This window comes from Elephas maximus, chromosome 19 (genome assembly GCF_024166365.1).
Source record: "Elephas maximus indicus isolate mEleMax1 chromosome 19, mEleMax1 primary haplotype, whole genome shotgun sequence".
In the NCBI taxonomy this organism is placed as follows: domain Eukaryota; kingdom Metazoa; phylum Chordata; class Mammalia; order Proboscidea; family Elephantidae; genus Elephas; species Elephas maximus.
Window position 1 is genome coordinate 52,193,036 of NC_064837.1, and position 20,285 is coordinate 52,213,320.

Consider the following 20,285-nt stretch of genomic DNA (forward strand, 5'->3'; position numbering starts at 1 on the left):
ATCTGAGCAGCAGCTGTGTTCTTCTCAGTCTCATTTTCTCTATAACGCCTTCTGCATGAGGCTCCTGTAAACTGCAGCCAGATCTCAGTCTTTTTCTACCACTCTAAAGTTCCCACCATTAATGCAGTGTATTTTTTTGGTAGTGGACTTTGTGACTATGGGGCAAGCCTCCCCCAGCTCAAACGGCCTCCGAAAGCCAGAAGCTGTCTCTTTGGAAGGGGCCGTTCAGGCCTTCCTGGCCCTGCTCACCTACGGATTCTTCATCAGAACTGCTCCAGGTGGGACAGTTGGACTCTAGATCATTTTAGTACAGCTGCTATAAAATCAGGCAGTTCGAGGGTCGGCGAGAGAGCAGTCTATTCCTGAAATTCCAACTTTGGGACTAGTGGATGGGGAGGATAAAAACGATTCCTTCATTTCCTGTCCAACAAGGACACATCTTCCCACATTCTTTACTTTCTTTGGCCTATGAGAGTAAATGAAAATGCTCACCTACATTCTGAGATAACTGCAATCCATGTAGTCACCAAGGCTCAGGATTGGGTGTTAAAACAGGGGCAAGTGGTCACTTACTTCCTTGAGTAAAGCATCTCACAGCTGAGCTCTCCTTGACCCACACAGTCTATAAGCCTAGAGTGTCCTAGAGGAAGCTAGCAAAATGGAGGAAAAAGCATTGGATGAGATGAATAAATCCAACTGTCTTAAGGAGAATCAGAGAGAAGAGACACAGCAGGGTAGAGAGTAGAACAAAGTTTTTTCTTTCTTTTCTCCCTTCTCTCTTTGGTCTACCTAACATTGGCCTCAGATACTGGGTCAGTGGTCTTCTTGCTTGCTCAGGCAGGCTTGCCAAGACCATCATCTGGAAGCCACGCCTGTACTGTTGAACCTGCTGGCAACAAGCCCTGCTAAAGATACACCTCCCACCCCCTCTATGGACAGTCTGAAATGCCCCTCCCCATCTCACCCTAGACTGCAAAGTTTTAAATCAGTCAACCAGATAATGCTTGCTTTATGTAAGAGTATTTCAGCAGAATGGATACAAATTTTCAAAACAGTCTTTTTTATATCTATGTATTCTATATTAAAAGTGATAAAGTCATGTTTCTGGGGAGTATTCAAGTAGCTGACAAGTAATTATTTAATAATAGTACATTGAGTGCATTGTAATTATTCTCGCGTAGTCAGGTATTAGTATCCAACAGAAATTTCCTACCAACCTGCTGTATCCAAAGTTTTGTAAAAAGTTGTAGAAGTTGTTGATCTTTTTGATTTTATATTCAAAAAGTCTCTTTTTATAAATATTATTTATTATACAATGTATATACCTTTGAGTTAACTAAGATTATATATTATATAAATATATATATATTTGGAGAAAACCTATTTCATCATGCAGTTTTTTTCTGTTAAGTCATTAAAGAGAAGGTAAACAAATTCCAAATGGATACATTGTACAGTGTGTGGAGTTTCCAGGTTCATGTCCAAGAGGTCAAGAATGTGGCAGCCTCAACTCTCACTCTAATTAGTAGACCAGATTAAGGTCATTTCTTCTTTTCTCTAAATAAGAGCATCTGAGATATGATGGACAGTAGGTCTGAGTTACTATAGGGCGTTCTTACAGGTTTACTTCGTTCTAAGTCAACTTCTAACGAAGAACTTCAGGTTTTAGAAACAACCAATTTGGGCAGCAATTCATCTTCACAGACTCCAGCACTTTCAACGCACAAATTCATGCCAGACATTCCTAAAAGATGCAGCTGGCAGACCCCGGGGTTGGCACTCGCTTAATCCCTTCCTCACTGCAACGTGTTCAACTCCATTTACTGGGGAAATAGGATTTGCTCTATTCAAAGTGAAACTTGACTGGAAATGGTCTCTCCCCTGCTAGCTAACTATGAGAGCTGAACTGTAGAAGGGGTAGGTTGTGGTCAGGGAAGAAGAAACGGTGTGCCCTGGGCTCTGCATTCTCCAGAACAGGTGTCATTTATGTTTCAGATTGGTTTGGGCTGCCAGGACGATCTGTGGGCTCGCTCTAGGTAAGGGCATTCTCTCCTTGGACTGCGACTTCAAAAGGATTTGCCTGACTCTCACAGGTTACGCCTTCTCAACAACGATATGCTGTAACTCAGTTTTATGACAACAGACAGGTCTTTAGTCTTTAGATCTACCCATAAAATGGCACCTGCAGTTTGCTTGGTACACTGTGAGGGAGAATGGCTAGAATGTTTGCCTTTTATTTCTCTTCCTTCTGATCCACCTGTTAGGGACAAGTCAAGAACAGAACAATAAAGCAGTCTGCCTCGGCGGAGGAGATGGGCTGCCTTGTGCTCCTTTTGGACCTCTATAGCCTTAGATTAGAAATGGCCGCTAGAAGTTCAGGAATTTTATTTTGCTCATGATGTGTCTCCGCTTAAATCCTGAGAAGCTTAAACCACAAAAACTGTTATATTTAGCTGTGCAAGGGACTGGACATGTAAAACCAGACACACCTATTCCACATCTTACAATGCTGGTCATTCTTTTTTACTTTTTATTTCACTTCTACGTAAACCTAATACTCATCTATCCCAGCATCCTGGGTCCTTTTTTCTTTTTTTGAGGAGTCCTAGTGATGCAGCGGTTAAAGCACTCAGCTGCTAACTGAAAGGTCGGCAGTTTGAATCCACTGGCCGCTTTTGAGGAGAAAGATGTGGCAGTCTGCTTCTGTGAAGATTCACAGCCTTGGAAACTCTATAGGGCAGTTCTACTCTGTCCCATAGGGTCGCTGAGTCAGAGTCGACTTGAAGGCAGTGGGTTTGATTTTCTTTTTTTTTGGTCTTTTCTTTTCTAACCTATCACATTGCTGAATATTTCAGTGGTCCTTACTCATCGTTGCCAAGGCCGTTTATGACCCTGTGACCCATCATACTCCCTGACTGGAGAGAAGATGTTTCATAGAGCGCCTGAACATTTAGTTTCCCCAAAAGCACAAATACTCATAAATACCTGAAAACGAGGTTAAAAAAGACCCAGAACCCCACCCCCCAAAATATAATGACTAGCTCTACTTCAAAGCGGTATCATTTTGTGAAGAAGGAAGAGAGAAGAAAAGCGCATGAGAGTTGAAGGATGAGGGGCTGAGTGACAAAGAAAGGCAAAAGGAAAGCAGGTAAGGAAAAAGCAGAGAAAAGCCGAGTGAAGGGAGGCCCGCCCAACTACCCGGGCTGTATCTGGGGATACAGGGTACAGCCGGGCCGGCCCTCTGTACGTGCGCATGCACGAAGGTGCACAGCTGACCTACGCACAAAAGACGTTAATTTGGCAAAATTATGGCCGTTACACTGTCTCGTTTCTTCCTGAGTAACTGAGAGCATTCTAGGAGGCAAAAAATGTTCTTACCATTAATCTTACACTCCCAATATTTTGAGACAAGGTTAGTTGTGTGGAGACTGTGTACTGGGAAAATTTCAAACATGAATCCTCCTTGCAAATTCTATCTTCACCTGCTTGGGACTCTTGCTGATCACAGGCCATCTCTCCGGTATTTTAATGTCATGGTGTTTACATGTACACACCCTCAACCAGCTCATCTCCAGGATCCAAGCTCAGCACTGCTTGTCAGCTGATGAGAAACTTTAGGTCATTTTGCAATAACTCCTGAAATTTACATGCTTTTTTGAACTCTCACACACACCTTTCCCCATCACTTCTTTGAAGAGGCTTATGGACCAAGTCGCCAGGCAGGGAGAATGCAGTGCTGCTTTGACCTTCTGTGTTCAGACTGGGCTGGTGGTTTATAGCTGACTCAGTGCTCCCACAAGTCTATTTCCCATGGCTTGGTCATTATTATATGCACTTGAATCTACACCATAATTTTGTGACTTGCTGCTGAAACTTAAAGGGGAGATCGTTTGCTGTAGTTTCTAGACATGAAGAGAGCCTTAAAGCTCAGATTTTAACCACAACTGTACAATTTTCTGTGTTACATTAAAAAAGCCAGTGTCTCAGTGAAGAAGTACAAATTTAGTAAAGATAAAATAACCCCCTCTTTTGAGGTTTTAGATATACCTTCTGACAAAAAGTAGCCTGTTAATAGTTTATCCATAGACAAAGAACTCTACGGCAGCAGTTAGGGAAGCGGCAGTGGTTAGAGGCTCCTTTGCTTTATCCCACTCCACGCTGTCGCCCCGTCCACGCTCTGCCGCCCAGCATCGGCTGAGAAAAGTCTTGGGAAACCTCCAGAACTCAGCTTCTCAAGGCTACACGGGGACCAGGTAGCCTTCAGATCCTCCTCCCCGAGGGCACAGATAGCTCCTGGGCATCCAATCCTGCTGTCAGAGAAGGCCTGAGCCAACTTGAGGTTTAGCTGAAAGATCTGATAGTTCAGAGAAATGCACACTCTTTGATACCCAAACTAACCGTGTGGAGAAATCTCACTGAGTGTGTTGGTGTCCCTTGGTTTGTACATTTCACGGAAAGGAGTAATTCTAATTGAGAAACAGCTACCCTTTCTGATTTATTACTGACCTCGTTTATGGCTTTGGTAGCTCAGTTTTTTAATGAGGTAAAATAAGTTAAAAGTATGAAAATTCTTGTGCATTAGCTTTTTTATATATGCTGATATGCTCTTCTTTTTAAATACACTTTCTAAGTAATTAAATCAGGTATTTTAAGTAAAAATCATTCAACTCCTTATGCTACTTATAACACAATGAGGGGCTTCCCTTCTGATCTCCCTCTGCCTCACACATTCATACCAGTTATAACCTGTTGGTCTGTACAAAATAATGGTCTCCAGAACATTTCCAAGTATATGCACTGTTTATTGCATTCCTTCATTTGCATTAAACAATATAATATTTATATTTTTCCATATAGTTTTGGACAAAACACAAAAACATCACCCTTATTTAACAAGAGATCTAAGTTAATGGAACATGTGCCGCTTTTGTGGGAAGAGGAAAGAGGCGAGATCTCAGCAGATTAGGGAATCCAGGATACTGGCTGCCAGGAATCACAGGACTTCATAACACAGTCCACTTTTGAAAAAGCCACAAAATAAGCTAGAGATGAAAACCGAAAACAAAGTAGGTATGACGTATAAGTCTCTACCAACAGCATACAGACAGCAAGATCTGGAAATGATTTGCCTTCTGCCATGGGGACAAATGACAGAGCCATGGCCCAAGTGCCACTGGGGCAACAAGCCTCACTGATGTTAAGTGCCTTCAGGTGGCTCCCGCTTGTCTGTCCTCGCATTTTTAGCAGCAAGGGGGAGAGAGTGGCATGCTCTGTAAGTCTCATCACCAAACAGATGACCTAATTAAATTCCTTCTAACTCAGTTCTAAGACAAATCACCCTCAAAAGGACCCAGTGAGCTCCCCTTCCCTTTCGCAGAGGTGTGTAGAGGGTAAAGGAAATGTGTTAAATGTTTGGAATGGATGTTAAAGGGCTGAGGGGAGAAGGCCGGAAAGGGGCTTGTTTTTCTGGAGAATAGTGTTTTATTTAAATACTGCATAGTGAAGATAGCTTAAAGAGAGGATAAGTTCCAAATAAGTCATTAAGCTAAGGAAAACAAGTGGTGATACTACTAAGTCCTTAATACCATACCAAGGAATTGACCCATTTAGAAGTTGGATACTAATTAATGCCAAGAGGTTTGTGAATTATTTTAGTAACTCCTTCCTGTTTAGGGATGTATATTTTTTGCATACATATCTTCCACAAGTTTTTAACAGCATCTCCCAAGTGGTAACAATTAGCATATCTCTTCCCACAGCGCACATTGCTACATTAAGGGGATGTCACAGCCAACACGGTAATCTGACTTTTTGTGAAGAAAGATCTCCTGATTGCAACTTGGAAACATCTCTGAAAATGATTAAGAACAGTACCTTAGAAATCCCAAGCCCTGTTTCTTCAGGCAAAGAGAACCAGTTTTCTGGGGGGAACTTTAATCAAATACCCAATAACCTTTAATGTCAGCACAGGGAAGCTGTCAGATAATCCCTTTAATCGGCTGCTCTATTCAGTGTTCCTGGTTTGCAGGTAAAAAGTCTTCATTGTAAATAGGCCATGTGTTGCCTCGCAACATTCATTACATTTACTGAGAATTTTCAGGAGGTGGTAGTGGCGGTGGTGGGGAGCTTTAAATGCATAGTGTTCACAAGTACAGTATCCTCTCACACTTAGAACCCGGGTAAGAAGGAATCGGCTTGCACAGAGAGGTATGCACAGCATTCTAAAGCAAACCTGCACCTTCCACAAAACACCGGAATACCTCAGTAAACACAAGGAAGGGAGTTTATTGCACTAAACATGCAGAGAGAAGCACGGACGGACGCTGCTGAAGGTAGAGAACATTTCACTTAGTCCAGTATCTTGATTAAGACGAGTGAAGATCCCAGCTCATCTTCATCTTGGTCACTTCTCTCAATGTGTTGCAAATAGTCCGTTTTCAAATTCAAGAGGGCTACTGCAAAGGAACACCCAACACACACACATAGAACAGTTGAGGGTCTGCAAAAAGCCATTCATCACAAAATCACTAAAAGCTCCTTAATGGTTTTTCTACTAAGCATTTGCTATCCAACGAGCATTTCACAAAAGAAAATGGTCACAGCTTCATGCATTTAAAAGCAGGTTCCAATGAATATGTACCATTGAGTTTTTTCCTGCCTTGTGACAAGGAAGTTTTGCGAAGCAGGACAGGGAGAGCAAACCAACAGTACAACCAACTTCCTTGCTTGGTCTCTCAGACCTACAACACAGTGAAGAATTCTAATAAATGGAAACAAAGTTGTCTAAGAAGGGCTGCTCATTCAAATATCTGTGCAGGTATAAGGACACTTAGAAAACTTAAGCACTGGGGTTTCCACTTACGCTCCTTCTTCTCTTAAGAGGGCCAAGAATTTTCTCACACGATATTCGGGATCCATCTAAAAACATCAGAAGAAGTAAAGAAGACAGGTTAATGGTACCTCCAAATAACTACGCACTTACGTCATGCCAAGGAAAACGCTCAGTTTCATATTCTATACTTCCTTCGGTGCTCTGCTGACTTACAAAAATGTGTTACCTGCTCCTGGACCAGTATCCTGATACATACCAAAGTAGACTGCATCACCCAAGAGAAGTAAATGGATTTCCTAGCATTAAATCACTGTGTGCTGGGTGGACATGACCCAGCTGGTCATCCCCAGGCATCTCAGCTGGGTGCTCCCCTTGCTAGCTCTGGGGTGAGGAGGCGCAGCATGCCTGTGAGGCATCAGTGGGCCCAGCCCAGGGGCCATTCATGGGAGTGCAAAGAATCCAATGCACAGGACTTATCTGAGGGATAAAAGTGAGACTAAACTTGAAGAAACAAAAATGAGGTTGGTTAAAAGACTAAAAGGTAGCTTATTAACTGTATGGTCAACAATTTCATTTTTCTTAGCTTCAGTCTCTTTTGCATAGTTTCTTCTTTGCAAATAATGAAAAAAAAAAAAAAAGTGCCAAAAGAAAAACCCTTAAAGAGCGGGGCTGACAACCCTGACCTGATCTGTGGGTAGCCTGGGTCCCCTCTGGTCCCTGAGCACAGTGCCATGAATCTAAGAAAAGATGGGGGGTGGGGGCGGGGAGGTAGCTGACTCAGGGGCTACGTTCAGGTTTTCATTATCTATTGGTTTTCATTTTCTAGTCATAGTTACACGAATTTGTCCAAATCCATTTTATTCTCATTGGTCCACCAGAAATGTGAAGTTATCTAGAAAACAATCCTTCAAAACATCTTTAATTCCTTGAGATGAAAATTTATTGTAAGAAACACACCTAACTTTTCAAAAGCGTTCCAGGGCAGGAGTCTGTTTCCCAATAGGGAACTCCCTGCCCTCCAGGAACGGCCTTCAGATGCTGGTGCAGCTGTGGTGAACGTGCATCGGGTTCTCCCCTCCAACCTTTTTTTTTTTTTTTTTTTTTAAATGATTCTATCTCAGAAAAACATTGAACAGAAGTTTCAAATGTATTAAAGTTAAGAGGTCAGACTACAAAGGACTAAGAAAAAGTGTGAATAGCTAACAAAAGAAACATTTTTCCACTTTTGGAATAGAATTACATATGAATCAATTGTCAAGTTCTTTAAAAAAAAAAATGGAGCTGGCTGCAGCTCAGTTGTAGTCAGTACTTGCAGGTCTTTGCCCATTAAATATATTTAATATGTGTGAGCAACGACTTACTGACTTGCCTGTAGCTATGGAATTAAAAGTCAAGAGAAAGGGAGGAAAAAAGTAATCTAGATAAATGACTTTATTCCCTCAGGTGACATCCAGTCAGAGCAGATCCGCAGCACTGTGCAAGTTTTAACAGAATCATGTATAGTGAACAGAGAGGTAACATGACTTATACTCTGCTAAACTACATGCCTCTTCACTCAGGCTCAGTCTCTCTGAGGCAGATCTAAAGAGAATTCACTCAGCTGCACGAAATCCATTTGACATGAAGGAGTTCAAACTCAGAGGCCTATGAAATGTCAGTCGCTGAAGATTAGGCCCAAGTGAGTGCCACACTCTCCCTTTTTACCCCACATACATAAGAGGCATTAACTTGATCACTGACCTGCAGGCATCAAAGGAAGAGGAGAGGATGGGGGATAGGGAGGGAAAAAAACTCACATAGTTTCTTCTATGCAATTATTGAAAAAAAAAAAAAATATTGCTGAAACAAAAAATGCACAGTAGAGCTGACTATCTGACAGATTTATCTTCTCTCAAAGAAAGCCCCAATCCACCTGTATGTGCACCTTTCCCAGGAATAATTCCACACCGAGTCATTAGTCTGGGACTCTAATTTCCTGCTCATACTGACCCTCCAGGACACAGTAGAACTGCCCCATAGGGTTTCCAAGGTGCAGCTGGTGGATTAGAACTGCTGACCTTTTGGTTGGCAGCCGAGCTCTTAAGGATTGTACCACCAGGGCTCCGTTAAATAAATAAATTGGTTTAAAAACAGTCCAAGAGTTACAAGAACAATAAATAATAATGGCAGCACTTTTAAAGTAAGAGCATCAACAATGTTAATTTTCACACTTACCCTTAAAAGAACAGAGATGTGAACTACCTGACTGGTTTAAGCTTATAAAAAAAAAAAAAAAAAGGGTTCGCTCATATTTTAAAATCCAACATGACCTTCCTACACTCAGTAAGTACAACCGTGAATGTGAGCCTAATTGAACTTCAGGTTTCTGAAAGCTCCCGAAATTTTATTTTAAGATATATTTACTAGAAAAGATTAAAATGCATTTACTTCCTGTTCCCGATTTCAGGCGTAACTGTGAAACTTAAACTTCCCCTCAGCCGCCCAGTGCTTGACTGATTAAATAACAGGCCAGATCAGCAATACGCATGCTCCGGATGAACCAGCTCTCCACCTCGGACCTGGGATGCATTCACTCATTTGTTCAACAAAAGTTTACTGAGCACCCTACTATGTGTCCAGCTCTGTTCCAGGGCTGTGGATTCAATAGTGAGTGAATGCCAAGGTCCCTGACCTCACAGAATTTGGTAGAGACATATTTAGTATCTAAGTAGTACGTCAGATAAGGACAAGAAGACACAGGATCGGCACATGAGGGGTGGGGTTCCAACAAGAGGAAAGGTAAGTTGCCAGCAGATGTGAGATAGATAGTACTGGAGAAGTTTCATCTGTCTTTGCCCAGGCAGCAGCCTGGGGCTCAGTTGTCTATGTGATCCTGAATGCTTCAGCTCTACAGTAGTTGCATGATATTTCTAGAAGCTCAGTCAGGGGAAAATGTACACAGCCTAAGTCTAGTCTGTACACCTCGCTTAACCTGCCCCAGGCCCCTTTTGGTAAATATTTAGTAGCTCACTGACCTCTGATGTATAATAATGTCCCTGCTCCATTGCTAATTGGCTATGTGAGCTTGGACAATTCACCCACCATCTGTGGGACACTAGGTGCATTTATTTTTAAAACGAGAGGGCACCAGAACAATTGTTCTTTGAAGTCCTTTCTAAGTTTAAAATCCAATGACTCCCTAAATTAAAAAGAAAAGCAACTTTATAATCTTTTCTTCTATTTCTGAATTTTAAGGAGTGGGAAAGAAAAGTACCAATGCTATTGTTTGATCTCAAAAGCAGGCTGCTAATACCAATCTGAGTTTGGGAATAATATAAGGGAATTATGATTTAAATTAATCAAAGCCATAGCAAAAGCAAATAATAAAGCTTCTTGGTGCATCATGAAGCTCCTTTCCATGTCTGAATCACATGGAGAAGGAAGCATCTTACCTGTAGGGACATCTCAATTAACATCAGTAACTTCTTGATTCCTATCCAGACCTTCTTCCCTTTGACTTGCTGTGCAATTGTGGTGCGTTCCTTGTCCTTGAAGTTGCCCAAAAGCTATAAAAACAATAAATAATAATGAAAGCACTTTTATAGTAAGAGCATCAACAACATCAATTCTCTTGCTTAATCTTAAAAGAACAGAGATAAGAACTACTTGACTGGTTTAAGCTTATAGGGTTCTCTGATATTTTAAAACCAACCTGACCTGCCTACACCCAACCATGAATGTGAAAACTGGTATCCTAAACTCTGTTTTTCTACAGACCTCCATTATAACTTTGAGGTGTATTTGCTGGTGAAAAAAAATAGCTCCAATCCATAATAAATATCACGTAAAATTTTTCACGTTCCTTTCTAGAAACAATCTGTATGTGTCAAAGCTAACTAATTTTAATTCCCTTACCCATCCCCTGTACAAAAGCTGCTCAAGCAGATAACCTAGAGACAACTATCATACCGGTGACTCCCATCTTGCTGGGAGTAGACACCAATCCTGTGGGTCTTAATTTTTACTGACCCTACTGCTGTTGAACAACTGACTTAATAATATTTCTAGTGGTTCTCACCAAGTCATTTATGTACACTGATATTAATCAAAAGTTTAGCGGAGGAGATAGTTTTAGAAAAATTAAAATTTTGACATCCTCAAAAAATTTAAGAAAACATTTCTGTTATAAAATTGTTTACAAAGGAGTTCCTTTTACTTTTGTAGATTTTTTGAAGTTTCTAAGGTTTTAATCATGGTTCTAATTCACTAAATGCAAGGAAATGTGCTAAACGGCACTTATAAATGGCTGATTTTTCTATATAGTGAGTAACTCATATCCCTCCCTCAATCCAAGTTTCTAGTCTGTGTAATCTATATGCATTATTCAAGCTGAGCATCACAGCAATTAATTTCTGGCAGTTTTTATGCTATATACACCCAGGAATGGGACATTAACACTGTCACTTAGTTCATCTCTTCTCCCTCTCATTCCTGAAGATGATTGGAGGTAACATCCCAGGTTGCATGTTCTAGATTAATCTAGAAACCACACACCAGGTGTAAAGTTTGTGGCAACCCTTAGCCTTATTTCCAGCCTTATCAACTTCTTTCCCAGAAATTGTGTACAATTCATCTACTCGTTTTCACCTCCAAAGACTCCAACAGCTGCTCTCCTGTGGCAATGTTGGGCACATGGATGGTGGTGCTGAAAGCATTAAGCATTTCCATCTCCTGAAGGACATCTTTGCGGCTGGTGGTCCCAATGATAAGAAGCTTGCGGCCCTGGGCATAGGGAGAAAACGTGTTAAAGAATGCCCACGAACTAGAACTTAGGAAACTAGAATAATCCTGAACAAATGTGCAAACTCCATCTATTTAATTGCAGATATGCCAATGATTAGGCAACAGAAAAAAAAAAAAGTCAAAGTCTTCCTCATGAAAATCTAAAATAAGGTACCAACAACATGATCGAAGTGGCAACATTTGACCAGCTGTTTCTTCTCATTCACATCAATAAAACAGTGGATTAGTGTATCAGGGAGATATAAAAGCCAAATAGAAAGATGCTGAAATATATGTTTCTAATTCATTTCTCACAGCTAACATGGAATACATAAGGTGGGAAAGGAAAAAAATGTAATAAATTAATAGAAAGTCTTTGTATCATCCACTTAGCAAGCTTTTATTATGATTTTTAGAAGAAGTAGGGTAATAATAATAGTTTACATTTATGCAGCACTTAACTGTGAAAGACAGTGTGTTGGTGAAAGACACATTGTCTCATTTAATATTTTTAAATTTCATTTTTAACTCCAAAATACACACAAAAAAGTTTAAAGACTATATCAGGGTTATGTCATCATTCCTGATTCCCTCTTTCCATTTTCAACTCTCTTAACTTACATTTATTTCCTGATCTTTAAACAACAAGGTTACACCACTATTTTTAGATTTTGTTCTAAGTTTCAAATATTTATTGACTTCTTGTTATAGAGCATGGGAACTTATTAGTAATCTTGCATATGCACCTTTCCTCATTCTTCCAATAGCAATTTTTGATTAGATCTCTATTCAGTACTTATTACGATATGCTAGGCAATGCAGTGTCTGCTGTTATTATTCGTAAGGTTTTCACTGGTTATTTTATTTATTTATTTTTTTAACGTGGGTCCACAATCAACACCCATGGAAGCAGCAATAAAGAAATCAAACAACGCACTGGATTGGGCAAATGTGCTGCGACAGACCTCTTTAAAGTGTTAAAAAGCAAAGATGTCACTTTAAGGACTAAAGTGCACCTGACCCAAGTCATGGTGTTTTCAATTGCCTCATATGCATGCAAAGGCCGGACAATGAATAAGAAGACCAATGAAGAACTGATGCCTTTGAATTATGGTATTGGTGAAGAATATTGACTATACCATGGACTGTTAGAAGAATGCACAATCTATCCTGGAAGAAATACTGCCAGCGTGCTCCTCAAAAGCAAGGATGGCAAGATTTCGTCTCACATACTTTGGACATGTTACCAGGAGGGATGAGTCCCTGGAGAAGGACATCACGCTTGGTAAAGCAGTCAGTGAAAAAGAGGAAGGCCCTCAATGAGAAAGACTAACACAGTGACTACAATGATGGGCTCAAGCATAGCAATGATTATGAGGATGGTACAGGACCGGCAGTATTTTTTTTTTAATTGTGCTTTAAGCGAAAGTTTACAATTCAAGTCAGTTTCTCATACAAAAACGGAGACACATATTGTTATGTGACCTTAGTTGCTCTCCCTACAATGTCACAGCACACTCCTCCTCTCTACCGTATATCCCTCATGTCCATTCAATCAGCTCCTGTCCCCCTCTGCCTTCTCATTTTGCCTCTGGACAGGAGCTGTCCACATAGTCTCATGTGTCTACTTGAGCTAAGAAGCACACTCCTCGCCAGTATCATTTTATGTCTTATAGCCCAGTCTAATCTTTGTCTGAAGAGTTGGCTTCAGAAATAGTTTTATTTTTGCGCTAACAGAGAGTCCGGGGTCCGTGACCTCTGGGGGTCCCTCCAGTCTCAGTCAGACCATTATGTCTGGCCTTTTTACTAGAATTTGAGATCCACAGTCCACTTTTCTCCTGCTCCATCAGGGATTCTCTGTCGTGTTTCCCGTCAGGGCAGTCACTGGTGGTAGCCAGGCAACATCTAGTTCTTCTGGTCTCAGGCTGATATAGTCTCTGGTTTATGTGGCCCTTTCTGGCTCTTGGGCTCATATTTTCCTGATATCTACGTCATTCTTCATTCTTCTTTGCTCCAGGCGGGTTGAGACCAACTGATGCATCTTAGATGGCCACTTGCTAGCTTTTAGGACCCCAGATGCCACTCACCAAAGCAGGATACAGAACATTTTTTTAATACACTTTGACCAACTGACCTAGACGTCCAACTGACCTGGATGTCCAAGTGACCTAGATGTCCCCTGAAACCATGAGGACCATTAGCATTTTGTTCTGTTGTACATAGGGTCGCTATGAGTCAGAAACAACTCAACGGCACCTAACAACAACAAACAACAATGCAGCGTACTATTACATTTCCTTTCTTGGGTAACATTTTGTTTTTACTAGAGTTAATAATTGCCCCCTTCCATTTTCCTTTGCTTAGTTTACTAAATATCTATCACAAATTCATCTCCCAAAGATGTGTCTCATACAGACACATTAGACATTAAAAAAAAATTTTTTTTTCCTTGAAGACATTCCCCTCCTGGAGCCCTCTGTCCTCAGTATTCAACCCGAACTGACTGCTCTCTAGGCCTGCTGCATAGCTAATTCTAGAACTTCCCTCTTGCTTCTATTTGACCCCTTGTAACTCAGCCTTCTTTTCTCTTCATCTAGTCTCTCTTTTCCACGGTGCATATCCTCCAAAAGCTTCCTGAGAAAGGGTGCATGGGAGGTAAAAACTTAAAGACCTCACATGTCTGGAAATGCCTTTATTCTACCCTTAATATTGTATCCTCTATCTTATACTTGACAGGTTGGCTACGTATAGAGAACAAGGTTGAAAATAATCTTTCCTTCAGCATTCTGAAGGCATTGCTCTAGTGTCTTTTAATTTCCAGTGTTTCTAGTTAGAAGTCCAATGCCATTCTGATTTATGACCTTCAGTTTCTTATGTTTTGTTTTTTTTTTTTTAATTTTTGGAAGCTTTTAGGATTTCTTCCCTATGTTCTGTAATTTCAAAATTATGTACCTTGAGATGGGTCTTTCTTCATTTTGCCGGGCACTAGTTGGGTCCTTTCTAATCTGGAAACTCCAATCACTGAATTCCAGGAAAGGTCTTGGACTATTTCTTTGAGATTTCCTTCCATTCATTTTCTCTGCTTTCTTTCTGGACCCTCCCTTAGCTGGATACTGGTCCTTTAGATTAATCTTCTAATTTTCCTACTTTCTTGCTCCCTTATTTTATCTCTTCCTCTTCCTAATACTTTTGAGTTAGCATCAATATTATGTCCAATCTTTATGTTAAATTTCTTTCTGTAATATTTTTTATTTCTAAGAGTTCTTTCTTGCTCTTTAAATGTTCCTTTTTTATTGCCTTGTATTATATTTCATGGGTACAATATCTTATTTTAGATCTCTGTGAATATTATAGATTAAAAAAAAAAAACCATTTTCTTCTGTTCCCTGTTTTGTCTCTGTTTCCTCTGAGTTCCTTTTTCCTATCTGTTTACTGGAGGTGTTCCTCAAGTGTCTGGTGATCTTTGGATGACTATTCATATTTAAGAATTAAGCTAATAACTGGAAGCTCTGTGTCTGAAGGTGTCCCTATAGAATGACCAGGTGAGACACGGCTGATTATTGGAGGTTCCTCAAAGGTCAGTATATTTAGATTTTTCCCCAGAGAAGAATTCTCCAATCTCCTTCCAGAGGGCTATAAAGCCTAGTTGCCAGCATACTGGGATGCGAGTCAGGGAGAGATCTGGGCATCTTGCCATTTACAGTGAAGCCTGTGAGAGCAGGAACTGAAAGGGGGACTGCCTTGTTTTTCCAGGTCTTGCAAGTTTTTTGCCTTTGACACGGTGCCGTCTTAACCACTTTTCTATTGCCAGTTTTAGTGGAAAATACTTGTGTTTTCTTTCTCTGACAGGTTTCCGCCTTACACAGTTCCAGCTTTCACGGGTTTTATTATAGTATAGACTTCCACCTGTCCTATTTGCAGTATGGCCCCTCTCCAGATCAATCTCTTATTTGATCTTCATTATAAACCTGAGAGTTAGGTACCAATATTATCTCCGTTCTACTAATGAAGATATTGAGTCTCACCAGTAAACCAGATGCTGTTGAGTTGATTCCAACTCATGGTGACTCACGTGTTTCAGAGAAGAACTATACTCTACAGGGTTTTCAATAGCTGCTTTTTGGAAGCGGATCACCAGGCCTTTCTTCTGAGGCACCTCTGGGTGGACTTGAACCACCAACTTTTTGGCTAGCAACCAAACACATTAACTGTTTACACCACTCAGGGACTCCATTGAGTGTCACAGAGACAAGTAATTTGTTCAAGGTCAAACAACTAATAAATGATGGAGCCAGCACTGGAAACCAGATCCAGAATTCAAAATCCTATACTGCATCCCTTCATGAAGAGAAACACATTAAAATATGTTTACTTGGGAAATGGAAGAGGAATGAATTTGAAACTGATGTAACTAGTTTTATGATACATATTCATCCCATAGATAAGCCTTTAATATTATATGATCATTAAACCTATTCACGAATCTTAGAAAAGTAGGTCATTAAAATAAATGTGGTAGCAGCAAAAGATTTAAGAAATTAATTATCAGATCCCAGAAGAATTCCACTTGGGTTTTGTAAACATTATATAACTACTGTCCATAAGGCATGTGAGCCTTAAATCCTACTCATTGTTTCTGGACATCTACCATGCCAGGAATGGACAATGCACCAACATAATCAAAGGTATATCAGAGAAACAAACCTGAGACTCTCTGGCACAATTAGCCACTGGCATATCAGATAACTGTGCAAAGCCTATGAGATAGAAGTATACCCATGAAGTACGCAGATTAAGGACTAACCTTTATTATAAAAGAAAGCGACTAGCAAAAATCAAATACATAACAAACATTTACCAAGCTCCTAGATCAATATGGAATAGACCTTGTATACAGATACAGGATATACAGAGAGATACAAATGAGACCATTATACTATAATATGCACGGGTGGCGTACTATGCATAGAATGTCGTGGTGAAGGGAAGAAACAAGCGGCAGAGAACGCTTTTTCTGGGGGAGATGTTGCCTGAACTGAGTATTAAGGAATGAGTAGGTTGACTAGAAAGACAGAGGGGACAGACATTCCAAACCTGAAGGAGAAGAAACACATACTAAGCCCAAAAGCAAAACAAAACAGAAACAAACAACAACAAAACAAAAAGCCATGGGATGTTGAGGTAATTAAAAACATGTAAAAATATAAACTTCTACTATAACGAAAAAAATGGTGCTTTTACATGTAAAATATTTTTCAACACTAAATTCTGAAGGCTAATAGATACCCCAGGGCACACAGGTTGGTACATCCTCATTACAATTAAAGGGAGCTGTTGCTTCTCTTTTTGCTTAGGCTTTTAAGGTTCCATAGCGCATAGGTCAAACTCCCTCCTCTCGCTCCTCTCTTACATGGAGGATAACGTTGGCCCTAGAAGAATGACATTGAGGAAGAAGCTTCTTACTCATTCCCTAAAACTGGACTTTTGAAGTCATTGCCATTTTCCTAGTGAAATGTTCTCTTACATTGGCAGTGACTGTGCTCTTCAGAGTGTTGAAAGATTGGGAAATGCAGAGCAACTTATAATGGAGACACTAATTTATGTTTTGCTTTTCTTCTTGTTTAACAAGAATGCAAACACTGTGGAGAGGTCACGAACCAGGCAAGTTCAGGCCTTGGCCTGTAAAGCATCATCTTTAAAAAAAACACCGAAAAACATTAGCAAATAATTAAATTGTGCTGGGTCATTTTGTATATTAATTAGTGGTAATTCTCAAGAGCAAGCTTTATCATGAAACAACAGCTTTGAATGTATTCATGTAATAAATGACATTGGATAACATTCGGGGGAAAAGCTGCCAGTAGCATGAAATGGATGCCAGTTTTACAAATAAAAGTAGAGCTTAACCCAGAGGAGAAATTCACTTTGTTAATGTGTGGCTATTATTCTTAAGTCCACAGTGCCTAAACATGCCCCTTGATGGAAAGAAAAAAAGTAGAGTGATCATTTATTTGTGGGGAAAAATTGGTCCCAGCATACTCTTTACTAAGATTTGCTAGTCCTGAGGCTTTAAAGAAAAGGCCTAAATAAAATGACTATCTGCCCACTGGATTACGATAAACATTGTTCCAAGGTTAAATAAGTATTAGTTAACTAATTCTTAGTAACAAAAGAAGCAACTCAGGTGAAAACATTACCATGAAAAAGGCAAGGCTCAGTCAGGTGTTGATCCTTCAAAAAAACACTTCTTTCCAGGATGAAGAATGAGCAAAGCACTAAGCAGTATCTAAGCCTTTTGCCACACAAAGGGCTAACCAGATAATCCACGCCCTTTCATAGGCCTTGTCCATTGATTGGCCCCAATAAACTGATTTGTAACAAACGTTCATGCTGAAGAAAGCTCCCCCCACAAATGAAAATGCCATCTATATAAGACTGCGGTGAAATGGAAGGGCTGATTTCAACCTGTGAACAAAAGTAAAGTTAGTTATGCAGCAAAGAAAGGCCATTCTTTCTCTATCATTCAATGCTGAGCAAGTGTAATACACTCTTGGTAAGAAGAATTAACTGTGAACAATTGGAAACCCTGAAATGGATTAAGAAGTGAGTTTAAAAATGTAACGGAAAACTGCTGTGTGGCGGGAGCCTTAAAGTTTCTTTTCTGATGGTTAGAATTTGGGCTTTTTGTAAACGAGAAAGAAACATTTCAGGATATTAAGAATTTGTGAATCTGGTAGGTAGAAGGTAAGAAAAGACATTAGTCCATCAGGTCATTATCAAGAACTTACTTTGCCCAGGTACTTATGGAATTATAAGATTTGGTTTGTGCCTTTGAAGTGATGACAATTTAGCTGGGAAGAGCAAATAAACATTCAGGGACTGCTACCAATAACATCCGCAAGCGCGAACTAATAATAGCTGAGAGGACACAGAGCATGGAGACAATGTCATTGGAGTGGGATTATCTAAGAAGATTCCTGTTGCATTATAGAGACGCTGACAAGGAGAAGACACTGGCAAGACCCTTGAGAAGGGATGAGTCTCTAATGCTACTAAATCCTAGGTGGGTGGTGGAAACAGCTGAGCCCAGAACACGAAGTGCTGAAAATGAAGCTTTTTTGGAGAGATGGGGAGTGGGCAGGATTAAAAAGACTCAGAACGCTAAACTAAGGAAAGAGGTTTAATATAAAAAGCAACAGGAAACCAAAGCCGGTTCTTGAGAAGGAAGAACTGTGATGAAGATGACCCAGCAGCTCCACGAAGGCCCGTCTAGCGGCCTGTGGAAAGCTGCTGAACTAAGGACAGGCCGGTTCTAAGAGGAAGCACGCCCAGGAAGGAGGTTGCACCTTCTAACCAGCATCTCACATATAGGTCGTCCTTTTTAATGCAAACCCAGGGCTGGCAGAAAGCAATGGAATGAGAGGCAAGTCCCCTGATAGACAGGTGGCTTAGTACAGTAGGAAAAGTACAGCCTCCATCACTTATAGCTGTGTGATTTTGGGGAAATTATTTAACTCCTCAGCAACGGTCTTCTCCTCAAGCATAAAAATGGGATGAAAAATCCTACCTACCCATGAGAGTAGAGCACGAGGTAAAGAACGCTCAGGAGCGGGGGTGGATGGGAAGAGGAGAGCCGTTGCTGTTACTGTCAGAGGAGGCAAGAATAGAGGAAGTGAGAGCTTGAACAGCCTGGTCTTGAGAGGTACCTGAAAAGTTGTCCTCTGCCTGTTGTTTTTGTTGGGTGCCATTGAGTCAATTTTGACTTACAGCGATTCCAGGTGACAGAGCAGAACTGCCCCACAGGATTTTCTAGGCTGAAATCTTTTCGGATGCAGATAGGTCTTTCTCCTGCAGAGCTGCTGGTTGGGTTCGAACCACCAACCTTTTGGTTAGCAGCCAAGGACTTAACTGTTGTGCCACCTGGGTTCCTTGTCCTCTGCCTAGGATGTCACAAAGCCGTTAACAGGTGGGTAGGCAATGGGGAACCTGAGAAATCTTCTCTTCCCAACAACACAGCGTACCAGCAGACACAGAAAAAGTATATTCTCCCAGAGGCTCAAGGTTCACTCAGCATTAGGGCAGACAGAGCTCAAGGCTTTAGCTTAACTAGGGTTACAGCAAGGCCCAGATAAGGCCTGAAGCTAAAGATCAAATACCCCCCCAGAAGGAGTTATGGCAGTGGGTGAGAATGAAAGGCCATGGTGAGCGGCAGCAACTTCTGAGGGACAATCAGTTCAGAGCCAGGGGGTGAGGAGAAGCCTCCCTGGGAGGAGGGGTGCTTTTTATTCTATCATTTATCCTGGCTTCATTCTTGAAATGGGGCTAATTTCTCATATTTTTACTTAGCTTGCATTATTCAATAGAAACAGAGACCCACAAGAAAAAAATCTACCTACCATAGTGCCATACCACTTTATCACTGCGTTTATTTGCAAGTCTGAATTTTGTTTCTAGCCTGTCAACTCCCTGGGAGTAGGAACCATGTTTTAATCATCTATGCCTAGTAGTACTGAGCACAGCATGCCTGGTATGCAGAAGACACTCTTACCTTCCCTCTGCCTGGAATGTTCTTCCCTTATACAGGCAATCCCTGGGTTATGAATGTCCCACTCACATACAACCTATAGATACGAAGCAACCCCCTCCCCAAAGCCTATTACATTAAAAATCTGAGGTACATACAATGATTTGT

General features: G+C 40.7%; 1 protein-coding gene across 2 annotated transcripts in view; it reads right to left on the reverse strand.

The window, feature by feature from the left end:
- Positions 1-4,770: 4,770 nt before the first annotated feature.
- NSF (N-ethylmaleimide sensitive factor, vesicle fusing ATPase) overlaps positions 4,771-20,285 on the reverse strand; it is a 158,888-nt gene continuing 143,373 nt past the window's right edge. Inside the window, exons 18-21 of one of the 2 annotated variants that reach the window (XM_049859000.1) lie at positions 11,459-11,593; positions 10,264-10,377; positions 6,863-6,918; positions 4,771-6,455 (exon numbers count right to left, since the gene is read on the reverse strand). In XM_049859000.1, the coding sequence (XP_049714957.1) occupies positions 6,413-6,455; positions 6,863-6,918; positions 10,264-10,377; positions 11,459-11,593 (348 nt within the window). In that variant the 3' untranslated portion in view covers positions 4,771-6,412. The other variant, XM_049858999.1, reaches the window with a different exon arrangement.